Below are 27,611 nucleotides of genomic sequence, written 5' to 3'. Positions count from 1 at the left end.
TTTTGAAAAAAGAGAAAAAGAATGATCGATTTTTAGAGGAAATATCTTGTAAGTATATTTGGGATATATTTTTCATCAATCTTTGTAATCAAATGAATACGTCTTTTCATTCCTGAAGTAACGATTATCGAGCTTCTGATTTAAAAAAATATCTTAAAATATCGTTCTCCAATAACGAAATCTTGTTTCCCAACCGCGAGACCTCTCTCTAAACTTTCTTTCAATAGCCTCACCCCCTCGCCTCAAAAATCGCAAGGTTAGAACGTGACATCGGCTACGAAATACGTGAATCGTCAAGGCCGTGAGAAATGGCGAAATCGAAAAGGAAAAGGAAGAAAAAGAGGCTCGAATCCCTTTTCGCTGGCATCAAGCATTCTCGAGCGAAACGCGACCGAGTGCTTTGCCACGCGAAACGTAGCAGGGGCAGGAACAGCCTCGAGTTTTTCTCGAGTTCTCGATCCGTGAAAAACAGCGATTAAGCGATTTATAAGTACGCCCCTGCTGCGTGCCTCAACCTTCCTTCCTTCCTTCCTTCCTCCAATCTTTCATCTTTCTTTCCTTGTCGTTGAGATACACGCGTGTGATGTCTTCCTTCCTTCTTCCTTTCCTACATTTATCCATCTCTCTCTCTCTATATATATATATATATATATGAAATACCCTTTACACCCGTGCGGTGTCTCCACCGCCCAGGGCTACGTCACGTTTATTTCCCTCGTCGAGATACCTCCAGGTATCGTGGATTACCTCTGCCACTGCTTGGTGGACGGACAACTTGCTTGTTCATAAAGATGACGTCTCAAAGCGAACGAGAGAGATGTTTCGAGAGGGTATGCAAATAAGGACGAAGTGTTAATTGTGAGCTCGAACGTATTGCCCGTTCTTGTAACTTTTAATTGAGCAATTTCGGTTAAATTGTATTCCGGACTATAATTTTCGTGGAATATGCAGTAGTTTAATCGTGTGGATCGTGCTTAAGTTGAGAGAGAGAGAGAAATTCAAGAAAATATCGTCATGCCTCTCCTATTCAATTATAAATTTAATTTTTCTAGCTGCTATCCGACTTTTCTTTCGACGATCGTGGACAAACAAAGAGGAAGCATCCGGTTATTTAACGAAAAATCACGAAGATATAACTTTATTTTGATTAAAAGTTGCCAAACATTCACGATTACGCGATCATACGCAATATACGTGGGACAGCAAGTTTCCTCGAGCGTGCTACTTTTGGGAACGAATTGTTCAGCGATAAATTTTATCAAAGCTATCAATTTCGTTATGGAATACTTTACAAAAGATGGTGTATCGATAAAGGAAAGAGAAGTGTGAAAAATGAAACTCGCGTGAAATGGTACTATTTTTTTAATTATTTTAAAATATTGAACTTCGATTATGTATGTATCTATTTATTCATTATTTATTTATTGTACATCTTTTATATTTCCAGAAATATCTAAAGTTTCACGCGTTTTTTGAGTAAAAACTTGCAGGAAGAAATCTAACCATCGTTATCCCAAGGAAATTTCTCCGACTCTTAAAATGCTAAAGGAAATTTTATCTTTCGCTAGCAACTAAAGAATAATAACGATGGTGATAGTAAAAGTTTCATATATCACGAGTTTCCACGAGCGAGTGCATGCAAGGAACGCGGGCATATAACGAGTCCTGGGGACAAGCTCGATAGAAGCAAAGATTAAAGGGAACTTGAATTAAAATTTATATATATTCTTTCATTTTCCAAGATATACGCGAGCATTTAAATCAAATATCACCCCTACGTTAATAAAAAAAATAATAAAAATTATCCAATTATCTATCATTTATCATTGCTGCACCTTTTAACTAATAATCGACAAAGAATAATAATTAACGATGTTGACATGAGACAAGAGACGAAAACTCCTCCACATTTCACACATCGTGTTCCACGAGCGCGAGGAACGCGGAGACGAGGGATATTAACCGTGTGCAAGAGGGACGAGGACGAGCGAAGGCGCAAAAGATTGGAGGAGGAGGAGGAGGATAAGGACGAAGCGTGCGGTATAGGGACAGAGGATCGCGTGCACAAAGGTAGAGGGAAGGTTAAAATTACAATTTCACGGGGCAAAGGCACGGTTGGATGGACGTCGTGCACGCGTTTGCGTTTCATTTCAGGAAAAACGAGGAGGGAGCGAGAGGCGAGGAATGCGACAACGCGCGCGGCCGTGTCAGGTACACGTTTCACAAACGCGTAAATCCATGTCCAGGGAGAGAAGGACGCTCAGACATGGTGGAATACGCGCGGCTAATTACAACCGGGGCAGGAGGAAACAGGAGGAAAGAAACGGTCGAAAACTCGATTACTCCATCCGCAAAGGGTTTTCTTTCTTTATCGGTGAATATTCATAGCTTCAACTTTTACGACGATGCTATACATTTAATATTAAGAAGTATATCGCATTGGGGAGATTGGAGATTTCTATCTGCATATTTGCATATGGATGTTAATTGTTCGTTGCATAGGTAGGTATGCTTGATAAATAGATTTAAAATCTTTACAGTGAATAATTTAATCTTTTTTTATAGATCACATCGATAGTTGATAATTTTGAAACGAATTATTTCCAAGGAGATGTAATTATACACTTTGAGAGTACAATTTTGTGTTATCAAATTGAATAAACAAATTGATGAAACGAAGAAACATGAAAATATCATTTTATTCATTGGAAAGAATACGAGATGAATATTTTTATTCGAGTTATGGATATTTGAGTCAAGATGAATAGAAATCAAAATAGAAAAGTAGATAGGATGTATCGAAATGGGATTGTGGAATGATCGATTCAAACTGTTTCGAAATGAGAAAGAAGAACCGAATTACACGGTACGTTAAGGATATCCTGTTGGAACATCAATCTGGATCAGGGTCACCCCCTTATAAGAATCTAACACCCCCCGCATCCAGCTGTTTTATGCAAGTGCATTCAGTTGGTGCCATGACTCATTCTAATGTTTGTGAAAATCGATAATCCATTTCGTCACAGTTCCATCTATCGCCATACGCGAAATAAAAAATAAAAAATGAAATAAAAAGAATATATTTGAAAGAGAAATTTAAATGTTTGGAAAGAAAAATAAACGACGAAGTTGATTTCTATCTTACTCTGTGAAAACTTAAATATCTCATCGTTCAATCACCATATTGCGTAATCTTTTCCCTTTTTTCTCGCATTTTCACGTGAATGGCGGCGTTAAAAATGCATAATCAATCCGGCTTATGAATCTTTAATCCCTACATGAATACAAATCACGTCGCGGCATTGTATTTACGAATAATGAACGGAAACTTTTTAGATTTAGATTAGACTCTATCTTTCGAACAATTACGCGATCACGATCGAAACTAAATTGATTTGATAACAAATTGTTTGCCGTACGACACGTTGGATCTGTATCACTGCGAACAATTTCACAATATTGTATATTGTACATAAAGCACGTCAATTTCGGATCTTTGACCACAAGTGATCGAATTTTGCCCATACAGAATTGAACGATAGTTTCAATCCGACAGCGTAAACGAATGTTCATGTTTACGGTTAACGTGTATGTTGTTTACTTAGATTTAATTCGCGAAATGGAGAAGGAAAAATTTCTTTCGAAATTACTCTTAAATTTGAATTATTTCGTTGGAAATAAATTGCGAAATAGTCTCGAAGATGATTGATTAATAAAACCAGAAAATTTATTGGAAATCGATTATTATATTTCGATGTAAATTTGAACTTACAGTATAAAGTGTAAAGTTCAGGATAATTTTAAAAATATAAACGAATAATATTTAATTCGATTAAAGATAGAATAATTTGATTAATAAATTGTTCAACAATCGATTCGATTAACTTATTAAAATTGTTTCCTTTTTTTTTTTTTTATTTACGAAATTAAAAATTTCTGGTTTCATATCAAGTCCATCCAGTGTCAATATTAATCGTTAAAAGTATTCATTTAATATCATATACACGTTTATGTAAACCGGATGAAATTTTAATTAAATTTCGATTAAAAACTAACAACGAACGATTGACAGTTAATATTTTTAATTACGACGGATGATTAAAAATCAATACGTGTATGTGTCGAAGACTAATTTCATCCATTCGATTAAATATCATCCTTCCTGATTGATTTTTTTTTTCCAAGATTTTTCAATGAGAATCGATCGAATAAAGAAGGAAAATTCGATCACCTCGCGTCTCTTTCATTACATTTCATAATTTTCAAAGTATAATTAAAATAACAAATAATTAATACAATTCACTGTTAACAATAACAGTGTGAGTTCAATTCTACAAAAACGTGAGAAATCCCAAAAATTCATCATCTTCGAAACTCACTCGAGACTAACTCCAATTGTTACCCAACGTTCACCGGCAAGCAATCTAACCACATCAAAAGAAGAACCGTTCAAACGCAATCCCATATATCCTCCCCCCCTTTCACCAATACAACTAAAAGCGTTTCAACTGCTTCAATCGATTAATTAATCGAACCTCGACTATATCTAATTCCCTAAACTTTCGTTCCCTCAAACCATTCCAAGATTCCAAAACTTACATCCCGACTCCAGATATAATCCTGTCTCTATCCCACCGAATCGCGTATCATTTAAGCGCGAGAAGGATGCAACGATCCATCGATTAGATATTGGAATCACTCCAAATTCTTCTAGCTTGCCCCCCCGTCGAGATTTGACGAATCTTCGAACGTCCTTTCTTCGAACGTTTCCGCAATGCGGGTGCAACGAAAGAAAGGATAAAGGATGAAGGAAGGAAGAGGGAGGTGTAAAGGCGATAATATAACCCGATCGAACACTCGGTGGCGCCCGGTTGTTTGCCTTACACGATTGCACCCGAGTTTTCCAAGCTTTTTTCCCCACCCTCTCCCCCTCGATTTCGATCGAACTGGCCGTGTTAACGATACACGAATAACGCTTAACGCGCCCCTTCCACGCAGCTTTTATTCGGCCGCGTTAATGGCGTAATTATTTCCTGAAACGTGTGTATCCTCCGGCTGGACAGATAAACGATTCGGATAATTTAGGGGAGCGGATATAGCACGGACGGTTCATGTTGATAACCGATCATCTATTACCCACGATTTTTATTAGGTTCGTGTATGGAACAATTTTATTGCTATTGGAGTATATTTTCAACGAGGCAATCTTGAATTTTATTTTTTTTTTTTTTGTACGAGATTAAAATTTCAAAGTGTTAGGAAATTTTAAGAGGAATAATTGTTTGATCGATTGTTAAAAGAAGTTGTGGATATTTTTTTTATATCTTTCTCGTTGATTTGAAATTGAAAGGGAAGATAAATAGAAATTACTGTGAAATTTATAATCGTTACGATTGATTGGTACAATTTTATTTGGATTTGGAATAAAATTTAAGGATATTTAGGTAAAAATGAAGTAAGAGGAAGAGAATACATTTAATGTATTAGAGGAAAAGCAGAAGAAATGACGTCCCGAATAAAAGTCAAGCATTTGACCGATTATTCCTCGGTTGACTCGAGTAAGAAAGTAGATAAATGGATTCCGTCTGAATTGAACGACGTACAGAAGTATTCAGAAAAATAGGGATGACCAAGAAATAAATTGATATAATAGATACAATTATCGAAATAAAATTGAAGAATGATTATAAAAACATATTAAGGGAGAAACAAACGTTTTAATTAACTATAGCAACAACGTAACTATCCTCGAGCGTTTGTAGTATTTCACATTGTTTCTATGGAAAAGTTTCGAAAGCTTGGCCGAAAAAGTTTGACGGCAAACGAAATTAAAGAGAGAAAAAGACTGGGGGTGAGGAGGGAGGGTGGTATGTAAAGGGAAAGCGTGTAAAGGTTCGAGGGTGGACCTCGAAAATGGTATTCTTGAAATGCAAAGGGCCCACTAGACTCGAGGGTGAACCTCTCATCGAAAATATTCTTCTGATATTTTTTTTTCCCCGTGCGCAACTTTTTTCATATAGTCCCCCCGCATTCCTGTACCAAAAATGAAAAATATGCCTATGAACGACCAACAAATCTGTTTGATTTTAATGTAAACCAATTTTCTTCTTATTTTTTTTAAATTTTATCAATCGAATATACCAAAATCGTATATTTTTTACATAAATGTTGCTCCAAGAAATTAAGAAATAATTTAGAAATAAATTAAACGATTGCCAAGACTTCGAGAATAAAATCTACCTATCCTAAATCCTGTTCTCCCAAGCTCTACTGATCCCTTAATTTCATCAACTTCGTGGATGGAAAAAATAGTGGATGGAACGAAACTACTAAGAGGACACGTGTCCTTTTTATAGCGTCTACATACATCGTTTTGTGTCCCGTAAGTTTTCTCGGGTGTAACTTGTTCGATAGCCCTAAAGCACGAGGGACCCATTCGAGAGTGAGCTACGGAGGGGGTGCTACATCGTCCTGCCTAAAACGCACGTTTTTTTCTTGCAGCAACCATATCTTCGTGGTCTGTTCATAAACAAGGCCTGCTCTAAACGACAGCCAAGGCTTGCAACACGTTTATTCCCAACACGAGCAACCCCCACGAGTGTCCAAAAACGTAAACGTTCACCGCTGGACTCGCATACATTATTCACGCTTGTGTACAAATACGCGTTCAAAACTGGTTACTTTGTGTAAGGGTTAACACGTTGTTTGCACGCACGCGGTGAAAAGAGACGGTATCGTTCGATCAATTATTGAAGAAACGGCGGATGAATTATTCGAGCGATTGGAAATTTGAAAAGTTACGAATTGCGGCAGTTTTTTCGAAATGGAATAATTTTAGAGGAAATTTGAAAAGTTACGAATTGCGAATATTGGTAGTTTTTTCGAAATGGAATAATTTTAAAATTGATATTTATTTGGGACGGTTGATGTTATTTCGAGAGAAGCGAGACGACACTTTTTGTTTGCTTGTTTCGAGAAATAGAAGATGGATATTTATGGGAATTAGAAATGATTGAGACGAGGTATTGCGTTTTTCTTAATGGAAAATATGATAATTGGAGTGTAAATTATTCTAATATTTCATTAATTGTAGGGATAGTTATTGGGATGCGAAGAAAAATATAAGAGGCTTGTTTGTTAATGGGGAAAAGGAGGATAAAGAATATTTTCTCGATGGATGTGATTATGAAGTATTGACGAACGTTCATTTTATTGAAACGCATCGGTGAATCGAACGAGACAAAGATGTCTATTATTCACGATAAATGTGTTCGTGTTATTTATCGAAAATACGCGGATTTTCTAAAACTATGACAAGATGAAAAGTTCTTTTGTACAAATAAATCCAATTTTTTATTGAAAAATAATTTTACACGAACACGTAATAAATAAGTATATTCGTAAGTATTGAACGAAATAAATAATATCGAAGAATAAGTTTAAAAGTTCGTGAAAAATATTCTTTCAATCTAATTAACAAATGTGAGAAACAAACGAATTCACAATTCAGGATGAGCTTGAAAATATACAAAAGAAGATATATAAAAATTGCTTTGAAAATTGTTATATGATTTGTGACAAAGAAAATTTGGATTTTTATTAATAATGGAAGCAATGATGAAGAAAATAAATTTTAAATAACTCATCCTGTATATTGTACCAAAAAATATTTCTCAAAAAATTAAAAAAAATTACTGCAATCGTATAAAATTCTTATATAAATTCTTATAAAAACGAACAATACCTATTAAAAAGAGGAATTTCTGGACAATACCTTTCTAAATTAATCTTAAACGCGAAATTACAAAAGAGTTCGTAACGTTATATTATCACAATTTTTACGGAAAAGTCGTCAAAGAAGAATTTCACTACCGAAACTTTTACAACATATTCTAAAACTCATATTAAAAAAAAGAGAAGAAGAAGAAGAAGAAATAAACGTATAACGTGTCCCCTGTGTAAGGACCACACAGCAGCAGGTGTTCCACCATCATAAAGAGAAAATTTCTAAATAATGAACAGTTGAAATTTATGGTAGGTTAGCTTGAAATTATAGCTCGATTCGATAAGTTAAAGGATCTTTGTAATAAAACTGACGACTCCAACTTTCGGCAGGGAATGGTTTATTACCGGTTCAAGAACGATAATAAAATTTTACGTTCACCGCATGGGGGATAACGGTGTATCAAGATAACACGACGAATATTTTACTCGAGAACAATCCTGAGATATTACGCTTCCAAAATGCTTTCGATCGAGAGTTTTGAACGCGAAAGTCGTAGACAATGGTCAGTTACGAACATTATTAATCTCGTAAAACGTAATGGCAAGCTATCCAATCTTGCACCGCGTTGCAGTTTCTTAATCCATGAAAGAAATGGAAACGCTTTGAAGATACACAATTCGAGGGAAACGTTTCTTCGAAGGATTCGTTTCGAGAGGGAAAAAAAAAAAAAAAAAAGAAAAACTCGACGTGTGTACGTTTGAATCGTCGAATGAATTCGTCTTCGTGTAATGGCAATTTGCAAATATGACGAAAGCGCGAAAGAAATTAATTTTCAAATGAGAAGCTTTTAGCTTTTAGCTTTCCTAAGAGTTTCTTTAAAAAAAAAGAAAAAAACTGGAATTCTCGACTCGATCGAGGGAAAAAGGGATCGAGAAGTTCGGAATGCAAGAGTTGGAATTAATTGGAATGGTTAATAATGAGATGAAAGATATTTTTATCTGGGAAAAACAAACGAGGAATTCGTTTGTTGCAATTTCAACGAGAAGAAGAAAATAGGAGAAGAAAGGTTTCAAAGAGGTTTTTTGATGAAAGAAGAATTAAAGTCGTAAGGAAAATATAAAATATAATGGTAAAATATTAAATTTCTTTTAATATTTTTTATATACGACATCCTGAGATACTAATTTTTTGTTATTTATATTTTTTAAAATTATATTTTACGCATACACGCTCCCCAAATTCCCTAATATTTTAATTTTCTATATTATCTAAATTCTTACTGTCTAATTCCCTAAATTTTCTAATTTATTAACTTTCTCCATTATTAAATTATCCTAATATCCTAATTTCGAGACTCCAAATATTTAATTTTCCTAATGCACTTCCTCTAGACCAATTTTTTATTCAAATTTTCAAATATCTCTTTCCCAATTCAAACAAACTACTATCCATAAAATTTCCTAATGTGCTCATTCAAATATCTCAATTGCCAAAATATTTTAATCCTCACCACCCATATATCTATCCTAATTTCCCCTTATATATATTCAACTCTCCTAACGAGCAAAAATTTTTCATAATCTAACACATACTTCCTATCAAAAGTTCCAAATAATTAATCCTTATCCTCTAATAAAAAAAATCTCCCAATATATTTATTCAAAACTCATTATACAAATTCGCATAGAAAATTTAATTTTTAAAACTAGCAAAAAAAAAAAAAAGAAAACTCGAAACTTTCTCAGATTCCTATTTTACCACGAATAATATCAGAACGTTCAGAATATCCGGAAACATTTCCTGCAATTTCTAATCCTACGCAACAAGATCGACCTGTGTTGGCGCGCTTTTTCAATGGAGCAGTATTATCAGTTCTTGCAGTCGAAACTTTACCCGTTCATCGACTTCATTGCGGAAAGTTTCCCGGAAACGCAATCGCGGGATTCGAAATATATATGTACGAGCCATCGACGCGGTCACGAGATGTATATACGTGTATATATATACGGAAACAGTGGCATAACCGCGATGGTTGCATCGGTATTGAGAAACGACACAGTAATAAAATGCTGTCCTAAGGTTATCGATATGAAAGTGAACGGGAAAAATGTGAAAAATAGACGTTCTACAAGTTTCATCTCTTGATTCGAGAAATCGTGAAAAGCATATAATTTTAAATGGAACAAAGTATCGAAGCGAATATTTTTTGAAGAGACAGATTAAAGAATAAGAATAAGAATAAAAATAAGTAATTGTTAATATTTGATCATATTACGAAAAACTAACTATTAAAATTATTGAAATATATTTTGCAAAATCGTGTTATTCGAATTTTTAAGAAAATTCAAAGAATTGAAGTAAATCTGTCTCTTCCTCTTTCTTTTTTATATTATTATTTATATTAAAACTAATTTTTCAGCAAAATGTATTAAATATTGTGAAACGAAACTATATCTAAGATGAGAATTAATATTAATTATATAAATTAAACGAAAAAGTATTATATATTGCATAAAATATAAGACTGTATTAAGTAGAAAATTATTTATAAACTATTGTAATGTACGAATAAGATATAATCTAAATTACAATTATTATAAAAGAAGATACCAAAACTAAAATGAGAATAAATATTATAATAACGCGAGAAACTAATAAAAATTTGGAAAAAAATATATATGTAAGAAAAACAAAGACACGCATTCAATATTCTTTCTATTGCGAATTCACGCACGTTTCGATTTTTAGAGACCGATGAGAGAGCTTAAAAGAGAATGGGTGCGTCGTTAACGAGAAACAGAAGTGTCCTCGTGAGATTTTAGGCCGCGTTAATGAGAGGAAAGTACGGTAAATAGAAACGACCATATTCAACCGGAAGGACCGAATTTTTCTCGGAAACGCTCGGAAAACGCGATGATTCGATAATTCGTGTCGTTAAAATTCTCCCAACGATGGAATAAATATTCTTTTATATCAAGGTACATTCGAAAAATGTGTTAAAATATGTATAAAATATCCATATTGTTCTTGCAAAATGAACAATATTATTATATACGTATTATATATAGTATACATACAGTGTGTGTATATGTATATATATATAGTACGTATATAGTATGTATATGTACAGTATATGTATAGTATTATATTAGTATTACAGATTTACGAAAGTTTTATTTAAAAAGAAAAGTTAAAATGATAAATAATATGACAATGATAGTGTTGTAAAAATATATATGTAATATTATTTGAAAAATAATATATCGACTAACGATTAAACATGAGTAACGAGGCAGAATAACCTTTGCTTATACATAATAGAAAGTGATATAAAAAGAACACAGAAGGAAACATAGAAATAAAAACAATAACGTAGAGTAATAATAACATTACCTTTTCGAAGAATTGGCTTCAAAATTATAGTTCCAGGAATAGTTGAACGACATCGAAGCATCCTAACCTCGTCACGAAGTCACATATACGTTACACGGTACACACAACAATAATAACGCGAGACCGAAATTATCACAAGAACACGAGTAAAAACTTGACCTGCCACGTGTATTCTACGAAACAATATTCCCGATAACAAATTCCAGATGTATTTATCCATTTTCGTTACTCGAAACTACGCACTACACAACCGAAAAATACGACGCAATAGCCACAGTCGTCCGTTCAAATCTCGATATTCAAGAAATCGAATCGAGATGAACAATCGATTAGCGACGAGTCAATCGACCACGTGTTTCTAACTTCATACTATATTTTTAATTTTCGATATAATCGTAATAAATTTCACAAATCGTTTTATTATATACAGAAAATACGTTTTATTTTTATTAATTATATATATTCGTATTCAGTGCTACTGTTTTCCCGCTTCAAATATTGCGTAATAACGATATATATAGGCTATCCTTGTCTATTACATTTGCCCGCCATTCACTCCGAAAATATCATAGCATATAATTTTCGCGAAGAAATCGAGCATGAAATTAAGTGTACGGTAGAAACATAGCGATAAAAACGAGCACTGAACACGTAAATATATGTTTATACTCACACGATCGCGCGAAAGTGAAGACGTACGTGAAGCAGGCGGTATATGTGTGAGTGGCGAAACGTCGCGAGGTCGTTAGCTCGTGCACGATTATTGCGATTCATCTGGAGAAATGGACTCACCTTTCGCACAAAGGACGGGACCGGAAGGCAGGAAGAGGCTGGAGTACAGCTGGAGTCGGTCCACGGGCACACACAGTGTGGACGAGCTCGAGCACAGGTGTAAAATCTCCGAAGACGCGGCTATGCCGCTCGAGTGATCGGTGTGGACTGCAGAAAAGCCCGCAGATGATATCAGAGACTTAGGGGAGAGACTGCATGACATCATCGCCGGCCAATCGCGGCAAGGCCGGCGCTGCGCATGCGCCTCGCCCTCGGCGCCGGGGCTGTTGCGATATATCGCAATCGATTGCTCAACTTCGCGCCCCTGACCGATGCGGCATCTGTCGGGAAACAATTTAAGACTACGTTTGGAATATCGCGGGAAGATCAGATGATTTAAATCCTTTTAATATGGATTATTTTTTATAGCATTGACGAAACGTATTAATTTATAGAATTTATATCAAAGTTTGAACGTACTTTTAGAAAATATATAGAACGATTAAATGTACAATATATTAAAAGTCAAAATTATAAAAAAATATTATATAATAATTTACATAAAGCACATATATAAGGTTTTAAAATACAGAGACAAAGATTTTATTAAAATTATTTGTTAGTAATTTGCATATAGTAAAGATTCAAATAATAAACTTATTAAATTATTCAATTATTAACAGGAAATTATAATTATTTCTCTTATATGTATTTTAAAATGATTCTAATGAAAATTATAACATTTAAAAAGTAAAATTTGTTACTACTAGTAATTAAACTTATTAATATAATTTCTAAATATATTAATTTAATAAATATATGCCAATTATTGTATTTCAATTTACCCAGCTTAATTTAACACTGTGAAACTAATCACCAGGTTATATAATTCACTGTAACCACCAACGACTATTAGTTAACTGAACTGACAATAGTTTCAAGACTGCATTTACAGACTGTAACAAATTGACTTACCTTCAAAATTCCAATAGAAATCTAAAACGTTAAAATCTAATTGGATAATAACAATTGGACAATTTATAACAAATCCTTGTCCAATTTCAATTATCTACTAATTTCACGATTTGATTTAGACACATTCTTTTTAATATAATTAAAACTACCATTCACAGAACTGTTTAATAATATGTAATGGATATTTTATTAAAGAAAAATTAAAAATATCCCAAGAAGAGGATAATTAACAAGAGAATAATCAACATTATTTTTTATATACAAATCCTTTAATCTATTTATTCATCATTTTAACCAATATTCAAGGAAATAATCAATAATTTGAAAAGAATCGTAATATATATCAATTGTTTAATATTTCAAGGACCAAAATTGAACGCGTTACTACGGATACATCGGTTAAACGGAACACGTGATATATATTGTGAATGAAGTTCACGTACGAATTAGATTCGCGGCTGTTCAAAAGCATCTCGTTACACGCCAATAACGCGAAATGCCGGGCATCGAATCAGAAAATGTCACCGCGTACGAGATTGGATAGGTTGTCGTTCCACTAGGTGGACGAAGTTAATTGCCGCGAATACCAATTTCTCGTGCGACGCGCGTTTGACGCAACTAGCCTTTCGTTCGTTACCCTGGTCGAGGCCAGGGTTATGAATATTTCCCCCCGCCCCTCCCTTAAGGAAGATGCGCCGCGCGCGTTTTATGAAAAACCGATTTTTGGCCCGCGTTAATGACACTTTCGAGAGAACGAGTTGGCGAGCCTTAACTCCTTAAACGGCCATCGACATTTCCCTAACCGTTTGACGACGACCAGGCGTGTCATTTAATGCACAGTACACTCGCGCTATGTGTTAGAAGATTTATATCTTTTCACTTTCATTCGTTCGTTCGCTTTGGCACCTGATCTATAAAGTGGTCGCTGATGTCGTTTTCACTTAACGAGAGTTTTAATGTTTATTTATTTTTAATGTAAGCAAAATCGTATTAATTTTCTTCATTTTGTTTAATTAGATGATGGAGGTGTGGATTATAAAAGAGCTTGAAAAAGATTGGGAAACTTTGGGGAAAATTGTTTTTAAGAGGATTGTTTTGAAGACATTTGATTGACATTTGATTATGGAATATTAATGTAAAAATTTAAGTTTTTTGTCAAAGATCTTATCAAATTCTCGACAAATTCGATTATAAAAATATACTTTAGTATAGAATACTTTACTTTTCATTTTTAATAATCAAATTACAGTAGACCAAATGTGCATATGCACATAAACGAGGATATAAATTAATCAAAGTTGGACAATCTTCAAACAAAATATTTGAACAATCAACATTTATTTGATACAATAAATTAATTAATTCGAACGAGCAAGACACGTTACTTTTCCAATTCATCTACAAATTTAAGAAGAAAAACAAAAGCAAAAAGAAATATTGGAGAGAAATATCAGAGTTAAGATTGAAAGAAATCGTGGATGGAGTAAAGCTGTGACACTTGGATTCGCGATTTCGCAGGACACCCGTGTTGTTTACGAAATATCAGCAAACTGTTGACGGGATGTTCGCGATGATGACACGAGGTCAACAATTTCATCCCTCCGCTAAATTATCACCGCTCGACCTGGAAAGACGGAAACTTTCTCGGGGAATTACCATCTTTCCACGCTTCCTTTCTCCTTCCGCCCGTGGTTCAGAAACACTCGACACGCTTTTTCAACGGCAATTTCACCTTGCCTTTTACAAAGGAGCCTTTTGTATCCACCTGCATGATAATGTTGTCTCCCATGCAAACGTTGTTTGCTCCTGTCTCGCCTGTACGTGCACCGCCTACGCGCAGGGCGACATGGTGGCAAAGTGGTTTCAGAGAAATGCTACCAACCGCGGAAATAATTTTGCATGTTTTGACGCCATTGTAAGCAAAAGGAAAGAAGCTTACGAGGTGTCTGCCAAGTTGGAACTTGACCCTGCTGTCAATGACCGAGCATTTCCATCGAATCTTTCTTCCAACTTTCTTATTCTACCCCATCTATTCGTGGGATAATCATTTCTGTAACCAACGAGTTTCATAGAATCAAAGTTAATCAACGAATCTTTATACATATTCTACATAATTCTTGATTAAATATAAAATAAGGATCAATATGACGATTGATCACAAGGATATGAAAGAGTGTTTATTTATTTTTATATTTTTTTTTTTTACAGCTCCACGACGTTATCTCTTACGATATTAAATTCTTCGTGGAAAAAAGCAAAATAGAAGCGTGCGAATGTGCAATAAATCATACGCCAAATATCGACTCTACGCTCGCAGTTTGAAAAAGGAAGGAGAGAGATGGTATTTCATCGTGGAAAAAAAGGGAAACTGTACGCGAGGTTTTCCACGCATATTTCTTCGAATACACGTATGGGGGCGGGAATACCTTCGATCTTGACGATCTCCCTCCCTCCCCCACAGCGAGATAAAATCCTATACAATTCTCGATATTTCCCGGATCGATTTCGCGACTTTGTCTCTGAAAGCAAACGACTACCACTCCGCGTATTTATGAAACAGTGGCGAAAGCGTGCATGCACGCGTGTACACATGTTCGAAGTTTGTTCCCTTCGAAACGAACGCGAAGGAGAAATGGTATGAGAAATGGTCGAATTATGCGACATATTGCAAGGACCCATACTCTTTTCCCCCTTGTGCGCCCACCCACGTGTGCCCGCGCCATTGGAAAAGCTTTCTCTCCATCGACGGGAAGAATTGTTTCGACTATGAAACAACTGGCTTTTCTTTTCTTTTTTTTTTGTCTTCTTCCCTCGTATGAAGATGACGATATATCGCGTTCATATTAGCGTAATTACGCGTTGGTTACATGCGAAGCTTTTACTTCATCTTGCTTTCAATGGGAGAGAAAGGAAAAATTGTAATAATAGTGAATCTTTAAGTGAAACGGATGGAAGTGAAAATTAATGAATGTGTGGGTGTGCTTGTTTATGTTTTTGTGGATAATCAAGTGGAAGATTCATTTCGTTGTCATCAAACGCAAGATTTCTGCGAGTATCGTTGAAGGTATGTGATTTTCTTTCTTAATTATACAATGAAGGAAAATATTATTTATGAAAAATAGTAGAAGATTTATTAAATTGTTATTTAAGAAACAGAGGAAATTGTTGAGAGGAAATTATATAGTTGTTATTAGGATATCTAGGAAATAGAATTGATAACACAAAAATAATAAACGATAATTGGAGAATAATATCGACGAATGCAATCGTTTCACACTTAATACCTCGAAGGCTGCTGCATGCAAGATTAATCATTTAATATCGTTTATTTTTCTATACATAATTTATCGAAAAATAAAATTATATTCCACTTAATTTGAAAGATTGATGATACAAAAATTGTACGTTTCAAGCTGGGCTCGAATGGAAATCTTATTTCTGCCGTCTCACCGTCGAATAAAGAACTTCTCATCGGAACTCCTTAACAGGAAAGCAAACGCGATAACTGATTCTCCTTTATAATAAAAAAGGTTCGAAGGAAAAGATCGATTACGTTCCATAAGGAGAAGCTGAAGAATATATATATATATACACACGAAATCAATCACCGAGCTTGTTGGTGGATTAAGCTCCACAATGCTTTTCTATCGTTTGTATCGATCAAAAAGGAACGGGTGTTCGACAAAATAAAACTCGATTTCAGATAAGTGGAATACGTGTTAACACCTAATAACATCGTGGAAATAATTACAACATTATCCGATGAAAATATGAGGTATACATAAGAAAAAATATTTGTAACAATTCTTTCAATTAATGAATATGAATATAAAAAATAGATTTTTAATTTCTAATTATAATAAGAAACATTTATGAGAATATTTTTAAATCTTATCATTTCTCTTTTTTATTAATCCTTCTTATCAGCAGGTGTAAAATTAAATTGGAAACGTACATGGTCATATTAAATACTTTTGCATTACGTAGCAATTTTGACATTACCTGCTGATTAATATGCTTACTTTACAAAATCGAACTTAATCTCGTATCCAAGATCTTCTAAGACAGTCACGTTCGATCTTATCTTCGTGGTTTTGATCGATACAATAATTCGTATATTTTACATGTACGAGGATTTAATTTGTTAACTCAAAGACTTAGTTATACTTTTAAAAAAAAGACAAAAATATTTATAGAAGTGCATTTAAATAAGAGAGAAAATTAAAAAAAGGTTTCAAACTTGTTTAGATTACTTTCCAATCTACTGTGAAGCTTTTAAACTAAAAATTTTTATCAAAAAGTTCAAAAAGTGAAGTGGAATCTGTTCGAAAAAATATTTATCGAACGTTCTCACTTTCCCAATCGTGTTTCACCAAGTATTTCATCTAGATTAATGGAAATAGATTTTTATTAAATCAAAGAACAATTCATAACGGGACCAAGCCTCATCAATTTTTTTCTTTTTTAGAAAAACAAGGAAATAGTTTTTATTTGGTATATAATTTGTTATATTATATAAAATTTTGGCAATTATTTATTTCACAAGCTTCACAATTAATGTGATATTTTATTATATTTTTTATTTTATTATATTTATATTTTATTATATTATATTTTTCACACGTTTAAACAATACACAAAATTTCGATTATTATAAATTTTATTAACATACTCTCTGAAAGATCCCTCCAGAATATAACAAAAGATCTCACGTCTGTTACTGTAAAGTCATTGATCAAAAATTAAATAATCATTAAAATATTAAAACGCTCGATAAAAAAAACTTTATTTATAAAATCTCCCCACGGAAAGAAATGTCCCCCGTTTCAAAAATCTATTTTCAACCCAGGCCGATCAATATTTATATATTCATTTTTATTCACGACTTGGCTCATAAATTCCAAATTAACCTGAAAACTTAATACAAAAGCGAGAAGGGGAAGATACTCCACGATAAATTGGCGTTTCTTCCGATAGCCTCGGCATCGAGCCGCAATCACGAGCTTATTTCGTTAACTTCCCTCCTTTCCTTCGTGCCTTTCCTTTCCCCTTCTCCCCCCTTCTTTAACCGCCGAATTCAATGGGCGAGAAGAGAGTAGCATCTCATTAAACTGTATCTTCCTCGATCCCACCTTTCTTCCATTGACCCATTAAAACCCGCGAGAGGGACAATGGCACGAAAATAAGGCGCTGCGAATAACAAGGAATCGAAGTAAACGATTTCGGATAAAACTGAAATAACGGATATATGTGTTATCAATGTTTTTTGACCAGCTGTCTCGAGAAGACAATGTGTCACGATCCTGCGATGTATCGTGACATCCTCGAATAAAAAAGAAAAAGAGAGGAAGAAGAAGGAGGATGTTGCGTGATCCAATTTAGAAATTGAAAAAAGTTTCTGGATAGATGTTATTCTATCCAGGATAGTTGGATAGTTACTTTCAGTGATAAATATAGATATGAGTTTTATAAGGAAAGATGAGATATTGTAGAAATCTTATGTAATATTAAAAATTTTCAAAATTTCAATATTTCGATGGTTTTTTAAGTTTGTAATTGTTTCGTTTCGTAATTTGAAATTTGAAGAAAGAGGAGATTATTTGATTAAGTTTTCGATCATTGTTAGCCAGTTTTTAACACGAGATTAAATTGTACATGATTAATTTCAATAGGAATTAATTTTGAGGAATTCTATTAGAATAAATGATTTCCAAATGATGTTAAATAAAATAAATATTTTTCATTTAAATAATTCTAACGTAAAGGATATTTAGCGGAATAATAATTTAATATTTGATCCATGATAATTATTATTGCCTGTTATTATTATTTGTTAATATATGTAGAGGAAATTATCGTATAATAATATTATGAAAGGAAGCTGTAATACATGTTGTATCCTGTTATTCAGAATAATTCATTGCCTTTTCTCTCCTCGCGAAATATTTAGAAAATATTGTTATAATTTGCTGTAATTACGTTTCATCACAAATTCATTTACATCGTTCATATTATAAAATATGTTTCATTAAATAATCAATAGTGTAACAAGATAAATATAAAGCATTATTAATAGGCAATAATTTTAACGCATTATCAAATATTCCAATATCAATATTATATAAAATATAAAAATTTGAAAAACAAAATTAATATAATCAATTATAAGATAATATTACTTAGATTTTTCAAACTACTTAAAAATAATTTATTTTATTTATTAAAAGTATTCTAAATATTCAGACCTTTATAAAATTAAAATTTAATTACACTTTGTTCCATTATTAATCAATACCTTACTATCCATTTTAGAAAACCAATCAAGTTTGCACACAAGTATACATATATATATATATATAGATTTAACACTGTGAAATCGTTCACTTGCATAAATATTTATTTGATTATATCATTTATTATTTATCACTATATAAATGTATAAAGTTTTATCAATTGATGGATCGAGTAAAAGCTTCCATACCTTTTTAACAGCCTTGTCTGGTGTCATTTAAATTCCATAATTCGTTTTTAAGCGAACATTTTCAGTGGAGGCGACAAGATAAAAACTTGGAGGCGAAACAACGGCGAAAATTCTCTCTAATGGCGGCGAGGAACCACGCTGAATATTAAATTCAATTTGTTTCCTCATAGACATCGCGCAACAGCGAGAAGTGACGCGTGTTTCCATCTCACGGATTTACATAAGTGACTTATGGTCAGTGGGTATTACCCATCCCTCCCACCCCTCGTGAAGGGATGGCCCTCTCGGATATCTTTGATGTGACGTTCGCATAGGGATTCAAATGAGGGATGGTCGTTATGAGGGCCGGGTATAGAATATCATACTCGCGTATTTGGTTTCCCGCCACGCGTGTGTATCGTCACGGATGCGAATTAGAGAACCGAAACGTAGAATGGGCATTTCTGTGATCGATTCGAAAAATTATTCATCGATCTCTCTTAACGATTGATGCTGTTTTTTTTCAAGAAAAAAAAAGAAAGAGAAAAACGTACCCTGATTAAAATTGGGAAAGTGTTTTGCCAATGAAAGATCTGATCGTAAATATTTAAAATTAGAGAAGATGGAATTTGATAGAATTTTGTTAAGAAAAGAGTATGCATCGAATCATAAATTGATGAGGATATTCTCGTTCTCATTATTAATTTTTTTAAAACAAATATCGTCACGAATATTGTTGATACAATAATAAATATTGTTAAACAAACGATATTCAATAAATTCAATATCAAAAGTATTGATATGAAATCAAAAGGATATATATTAAAAATATAACTCAAAGAAGATATATTCTATAACAAAATTTATATCGACTTTATAAATAAATAAATAAATATTCTTCAATGTACGAATACTCGATAAGAGATACTTTAAGCGTTCGATTCGTGGAAGTAACAGGGGTTATATCAAGGAATGCGACCCATGAAACATAATCCCAGATTTCACGCGAAGATTATCGACGATGGGAGGGTGGACCAAAATGGAAGCCGTGTAACGAGGAAGCTCGGCCAGAAGGGTGACGCGACGGCCAGTTACAATTTTTCATCCATAATTAACTGTCACCATCGACCGGTCAAATAATCAAAGTGGAAACAGAAATCCGTCACGCGTTACTGTACGCAATGGCTGCTTTGACACCGATTGAAATAACAAAGAATTTCAAATGTTACGTAACAAAATATATCACTCGTTTATCTCACTTTATTTATTAACTCTGAGATCCTTCTTCTTAATACTTTTCATTATTTCTTTTTTTTAAATTTTAAAATAATTCCTTGTAATTGAATTTCACGCAAGTTTAAGTAATTTCCCCTTCTCTTTTTTCTCTCTCCCTCCAGCTACATTTCTAACACGAACGCTGTAACAGTAATAAATGCATCGTTTCGACGTCTGACGCATAACAACGAAGAAAACTCCCCCATTTCTCGATTTTATTTCCCACCACCGTGAAAATCGTGTTCCACAGCGGCCGTATGAAAACGGTCCCCTATCAGAGGAGGCGGCTTTATCAGATAAAGTCGCGCTATCGGTCTTGGCAAATAAGGGAACGCTGACAGTTCGACGATGACACACAGTTGTTACGAAGGCGTACGTGCCGCGACGGCTATTTTTTTTCCTTGTTTTTCTTTTCTCTTTTTTTCCCCCTTCGCCCCGCGTATCCGTAATTTCAGTTTCACCCAACGCGGCTCGCAAGTACAAGAGAACAGGCAGCCGTGAGTGAGTAAATTCAGCACGATCGATTTTAAAGAACTCGTACGTGTGTGTAAATAAATCGTACGTGCAGGATGAATGTGTGATTATATATAGTGTGAATGGACAAGTGTCCATTGTGTGTGGTTATATATGGAGTGACGAGGAATTGGTTAGGTGTTTAGGGGATGGAAGAATTTTCTGAAAAGGATTTTTTTTTTTTTGTAGATTGTAAAAATTTTAATATAGATTTTTAATATGGAATAATGTAGAAGAGTAAATTGGATTAGAAATATGTTCCACAATGTTTAAAATAAAGTAGTTTCAAATATAATATTTGAGTTACAACAAGTTTGAGTTATACAATTCTCTGAATTGTGATGAATAAGTAACGTGATGACTAGACATACGGCCTGATAATCAACCAACTGATTAAATGTTATTCTTATCTGATACGAGAAAGATTATTCTTTCATCGTTCTTGGAACAATAAATGCCTAACGTAAAAACATTTTAAAAATCGTTACGTCATATTTCTTTTAAAAAAGTAATATATTGAATTTTAAATTATTTCATAATACAACAATGAAATAATTAATTACAAATGAAATTTATATCCATTGCATTCTAATGATGATTCAAGTGTGATTGAAAAGATAAAATCATTTACATTTTTCATTGCAACATCTAAATATGCTCAAAAAAGATAATCAATTATTACAATAAAATTCAAAAGTATAGCAAAAAATTTGGAAAGAAAATATTCTACATAAAAATTAATCAGCATCGATCTAACAAAATTCAAATTAAGAGTTTCCTTAAGATTTTATTATATGAATAATAAATAATGAAACTTGCATTTCTTTTTTTAATGAGATAAAAAGATTATCTAATAAATATGCACACATTTTCCATATCATTTCTCTTCCTTTCTGCAAAGAAATCTCTATTCCATAAATTGCCCATTTAAAAATTCATCAATAAACGTTTCAAAAGGTATAAACACTTTGATTATCTTTTCCAGGTCATGGATAGCCTATATCCAAATCTACGCGAGAGATTCAAAAGCGAGGGTCTGTGCCCTATTTGCCTGATGGAAATGGAGCTGGCTCCCAGATACACATGCGAGAACCAGCACACTATTTGTTATCGTTGCAAACCATATTACTACAACTGTCCCACGTGCCACTCGCCATTAGACATGGAAATGCCACCTGCAAACACTTCCTCTTCCTCTCTCCCGTTGCCTACTCACTTCCTACCCCATCCACTTCCGTGCAAGACCCACGATCAACATCCCACTGCCCCATCGACGAGCGATTTTTTTCTAGAACGCGAAAAAAATTGGTTCTCCCCTTCCCCGGCTGAAGGCCAGGAATTAAAACCGTGCATGTACACCCATCTTGGATGCTGGGTGAAAATGCCAATATATTTGGTAGATCTGCACGAATCTCGGTAAAGATACTTTACAAAAATTTGTCACGTGATAATTCGTGCATGATAAAGAGAAAGGGAGACGAAACACTGATATATCGATGATTAAAATTTGTTTTCTTGCGATCGTTTGTGAGATTTGCAAATCATTATATTACTCTACAGAAGATTAACATTTATCAATCGATTAAATTATAATGTGTTATCTCTTATCTCGGTTATACATTTAAATTGTGAAATTTGAAGACAAAGAAAATAAATTACGCACAATTTTTCTTCAATTCAAATATTAAAAATATTTCGAACATTGAATTTCTCGTTAAAATAAGAATATATACTCACATTCTTTTCTTAAATTTCAGGTGTCAATTCCGGCCTCATTTGGAAGAGGAATACCTTCCCACGGACATGGCCCACGCTCAAGACGATTTGGTCGATTGCATTTATCGGGGCAAGGGTTGTAAAGTGAGGACTCCAGGCTGGAGGGTTATGATACACGCGCAGCACTGCAATTACAGGGACAGCCTGGACGACATCGCCGGCGCCCTCGAGCAGGCCGCGATTTCTTGCGACGAGGAGGATCCAGAAGAATTGGTCGAGTGCAGGTACAGGAAATACGGTTGCATGGTGAACATGCGCAGGAGGAGGAAACCCATGCACGAGGCGAAATGCAACTACCGGAAGTACCACGCGGAGAGCGACGACTCTTCGTCGGAGGGCGAGTACGATCCTGACGAACAGGTTTCGTGCAAATGGGCCGAGCATGGTTGCAGGGTGAGGCCGAAACAAAGCCGTGTGGAGACGCACGAACAAAAATGCAATTACAGGCAGGAGGAGTGCGTTTACAAGGAAAACGGGTGTATCGCCACTTTCCATCCGTCCAGGAAATACGCCCACGAGAGAAATTGCGAATTCGCTTGTTAAATTTTCCAATGGATAATAGTGGGGAAAGGTGAGATGAATTTTTAAAACAATATCTTAAGGGAATAAAAAAAAATCTTTCGAATTATTTGATTAATTGAAGAAAATGGACATGTTGAGTTTGTAATTTTTGAAAAAGTCTTGTATGAAAGAAAGATGAGGAGTGGCATTAAAAAGAGTGGAATATAAAATACATGTGCTTTCAGATATTTGATCATATTGTAAGTATTCAGGAAAAAATATATATTCAGGAATAAATCTTGTGCATTTCTTTCTCACGATTCCTATAAATTTTCTTATTGTGTTTGTGTACTTTGATTGTTAACATCTTGTTTTTATGATCAATAATTTAGGTGTTATATTTTGAACGCGTTTGCTTTTTAATTAAAGGAAACAGAAATTAAATGAGATATCTGTTTGAATATTATATATACTCTTTTAATGATTAAAGTTTTGTTTCAGCCGTGAATTTCGTAATAAATAATGAAGTGTTCTTAATCTTCCCGAGAAGACGTACAAGCATACATGCTAACGTCGTTGGTTAGTAACTTGCAAGTATCGATTCTAACCATATATTGTTCCAGAAGACAGTTCAAGCACATTGAATACCTGGCTATTAATTACGTTACCATCAATTAAGTTAGCTTAGAGAAAGAGAGTTTAATTCACCTGAATGTAATTTAAATATTAAAAAACAGAGAGAATTCAAGCATCGAAACATTGAAAGTTTAAAATAATAACATACAAAATTTCTTTAATCTCAAACTCTTTAAATTACATTAAAATTTGTTCACAAAGATTTTTCACAAAACAAAAGCAATATCACAAAGATTGACACCAAATTAATCTATTCAATTGAACAAACCTATCAACTTCAATTTGTAACAATTGCTCTAAAAGAAAGAATCGCAAGATTACAAGAAAAGATTTAATTTCCATTTCCTTTTAATTATGCTCATCAGAAATTTGATTTTAAAACATCCATTTTATTAATAACTGGATACTTTAAAAGATAATTTAAAAGATGACAAATGACAAATTTTTACCTCTCCATTCCATTATTCACTTTCTATTTCATTGCCTCTCCCTCGTATCAGGGATACGATAATGAAACTTACACAGCTATTCGAAGGATGATCGAGGGAATGATGGGCATGGCTGGGACATTGAACACCTGGAAGCTAATGGTGTGCAGCCTCCCATCGTGTTGTTTCGTGGCGGTGCAACACAGACACGAGCGTTTACAGGGACCATTTATAAGGGCACTGAAAAACCTTGGGAGGAGAATTGTCTTGAACGTGGTTACGTTGAGAAATATACTTTGAAAGAGTGTTAAGATAATAAATTGCACGTGTTTGTATCCATTATAAGTTAACAGGTTGGTCACAATAAGACGTGTGATCAGAAAGGAAAGAAAATTGGATTTTCAAACAAGAATTTCTTCTTCGTTTCTTTTATTTTTTTCTTTTACGATGAAAGAAGATGTTGTCTATTCACGTTTGTTTTTCTTACGCTAGATTGTTTGGAGAATTAATTGATGTTCTTGGGGAACAGGTTGTTTGAAGTGAAGAAAGTAATTCGATAATGGACTATCTTTGTATTAATAAAACGAAGCTTATAATAATATCTTTACTATTGATAAATATTTACTTATTTCTTGCCAATTAATTACTAATAAACGAATAACAAAAATATTCAATTCTTTCTTCTCTACTTTTGAAATTATATTATGTAATAAATTTAAGATTCAGAGACTGTCGATAGAATTGAAATTATTACAATTTTCTTTATTTCTCATCAATTTAATATTTAATTCCTAATGATGTTAAAAAAAAATTATACAAACTCCTCGTGAATATTCAGTTTCATAAAAACAAAAGTATAATTCAATACATTCTTCCCCTTCCCCTTCTCATAAGAAGAAACTAGCTGTACCACTTGCATCTACTTACGTAAACTATTCTAATGTGAAGAAGTAAGCGAATTCTGGTGGAAGAGATTCAAGGACTGGCTGCATGAAAATCTGAAAAGAATCCTCCTCAGATATACGAGTATACAGGTTTCCAGATACTATATAAATATCGAACGGGAAGGAAAAAGATAAACTCTTGTCCGTTCACAGTTCACAGAACCCGTCATCGTCCCGGCCAGAACTTTAACGATCGAGGCTGACCCGAGCTATGGACAAAAGGGAATAGAGGCTGTTTTACATAGTAAAGACCAAGGAAGACTGCCATCGCCAACCGGATATTCTTAAAGAGGATATTCACTTCTAAAGTGAGGAGGAGGTTATTTCGCGAAATGCGGACAAGATGTTCCAGTTTCTCGCATTATTTTCCTTCTCCCTTCGAAACTTTTACATTTGTTATAATCGAAATTGTTTCCAACGATCCAACTTATTTCCGTGTATTTATAATCGAACAGGAAATATCTAAATTTCGTTGATTTAAATATTACTGTAAGTATCTATTAATTGTTTTTTATTGCAAAGATTAAAATGAGTATCTTTTCAGAGGTTCCAAAAAAAAAAAAAAAGAAAAAAAATCCATGGAGTTTCGATAAAAAGGAAAGAGAGACGAATAGTTTTCCTATTAATTTCTATTTTAAGGATGTGTCATATTAAAAATCACTGAGCATCATCTGTGAAACAGGCCGTGATTCTTCTCATCAATATTGAAATATATAAATGACTTTATTGAAAGCGTGAATACATCAAAGTTGATGAAAGGCAAAGGAAATCAGTAACCGTATTCAAGAGTTTGGAACGAAGAAGAAGGTGGATGTAAGCTGTAGCATGGCCTTAGCAGAATGGCGAAGGAGTAACGAAGGGGAGTAAATTGCACCCCTGGGGAACAGATCTGACGAGTGGCACGAAGGGCAACGATAAGCCAGAAGTCAACCGATTTTAATTAAGACGCAGGTGTGTTTTGATTATAGTTAGATTCATTTCCAAAGAAATTAATGGAATGGAACGTTGAAAAGTGTTTGTTGTAGAAAATATAAATGATATAGTAGCTACAATTCTTAATATCTTCCATTGAAGAGTCTTGAAATATTTAAAAAGCTTTCAGTCTTTAGTGTAAAATTATTAATAAACACTTTTCTATCCACAAAAATCTTTAACTTTCTCCAATTTTGAATAAGATGTAAAAAAGTTTCAGGCAAAAGGATCCTTTCATAGTGTGATAGAAAAACAAATAGAACAAAATATATTTAAAAAACGAACACTTATATAAATAAAAATTCGACGTCCAACGTGGAAGGAATATGTTTTCCTTGAAAATGCTAACGATTTCTGGTCTAAAGCGAATTTAATGGAGAACAGGGACTTCTCACCGGAAATCCAGACACAATATCTCAACCGAAATGTGGACTGGCGCCTGACCCAAGAATCACCTTAATGCATGTATTCATACCGTAAGCTTCCACTCCAAATCAGAGGGGTAGGTGGAATAGGTGTTATGGGGATTTTGACACGGATGGAACCCTTCTTGACAAAGCGACTCCCCGGATATCTTACAGTTATTTCCTTTAAATACTGTCCAAACAGCCAAATCCTTGCTGGAAAAGCACGATATCCCCGTTTTCAATCTTTATGAAAATCGTATCAACAGACTCTTTATTCGTTTTCTTGTTATTGATGTTTAACGAGATCAAGTCAGAAACTGTGTGTAATACAATATTTATAAACTCACAAAAATTTACAGAATGGATATAATAGCAGCAAAGCATATATCATGATATTTGAAGAATAAGATAAATTTATGACAATATTTCTTTAACTGTATTCATAAAAATTTTATCAACAAATACCAGCAGTCTATTTATTAATTTTTTAAACGATATTTGACATTAGATTATATTATAAATATATAAATAAATATTTTCTGATACATCAGAAAAGAAAAATCAAGTCTATAATTAATCTATTGAATTTGGAACATGAAATTAATATGATGAATGCAATTTAATATAAACTGTAACCATAGAAGAAGAATTTTATTAAATACAAATATTATATTTAGATAAGGATTCACAATATTTTATAAAAAAAGAGAAGAGAAAAATAATTTTGATAACGTTAAAAAGAATTCCTTTCCCCTTTTAATTTACCTTATGCATTTAGAGTCGAGTCTCCTAAGGCTTATTTATGATCCAGCATAATATCAATTAAAATACATC

The 27,611-nt window shown here is 33.6% G+C and overlaps 2 protein-coding genes and 1 long non-coding RNA gene across 4 annotated transcripts in view; 2 read left to right on the top strand and 1 right to left on the bottom strand.

Annotated features, from left to right (window-relative positions):
• Window positions 1-27,611, bottom strand: part of LOC550870 — a 195,434-nt gene that overhangs the window by 104,058 nt on the left and 63,765 nt on the right. The gene's annotated exons all lie outside the window — the stretch shown is intronic.
• On the top strand, window positions 20,924-23,687 carry LOC100578041. 2 transcript variants are annotated; one of them, XM_003249794.4, is made up of 3 exons: window positions 20,924-21,101; window positions 22,099-22,529; window positions 22,871-23,687. In XM_003249794.4, the coding sequence occupies exons 2-3, from the start codon at window positions 22,102-22,104 to the stop codon at window positions 23,430-23,432; spliced, it is 990 nt and encodes a 329-aa protein (XP_003249842.1). In that variant the 5' UTR covers window positions 20,924-21,101; window positions 22,099-22,101; the 3' UTR covers window positions 23,433-23,687. The 2 variants fall into 2 exon arrangements, with proteins under 2 accessions (XP_003249842.1, XP_003249843.1); XM_003249795.4 differs by having other exon boundaries at window positions 20,924-21,137.
• LOC107964601 lies at window positions 25,254-26,643 on the top strand. The gene is made up of 2 exons (XR_001703417.2): window positions 25,254-26,349; window positions 26,585-26,643. It is a non-coding gene; the product is annotated as an uncharacterized LOC107964601 (long non-coding RNA).

Source organism: Apis mellifera, linkage group LG6 (assembly GCF_003254395.2).
Source record: "Apis mellifera strain DH4 linkage group LG6, Amel_HAv3.1, whole genome shotgun sequence".
NCBI lineage: Eukaryota > Metazoa > Arthropoda > Insecta > Hymenoptera > Apidae > Apis > Apis mellifera.
The sequence above is the reverse complement of the archived record's forward strand: the minus strand, read 5'-3'. Positions and strand labels throughout refer to the sequence as shown.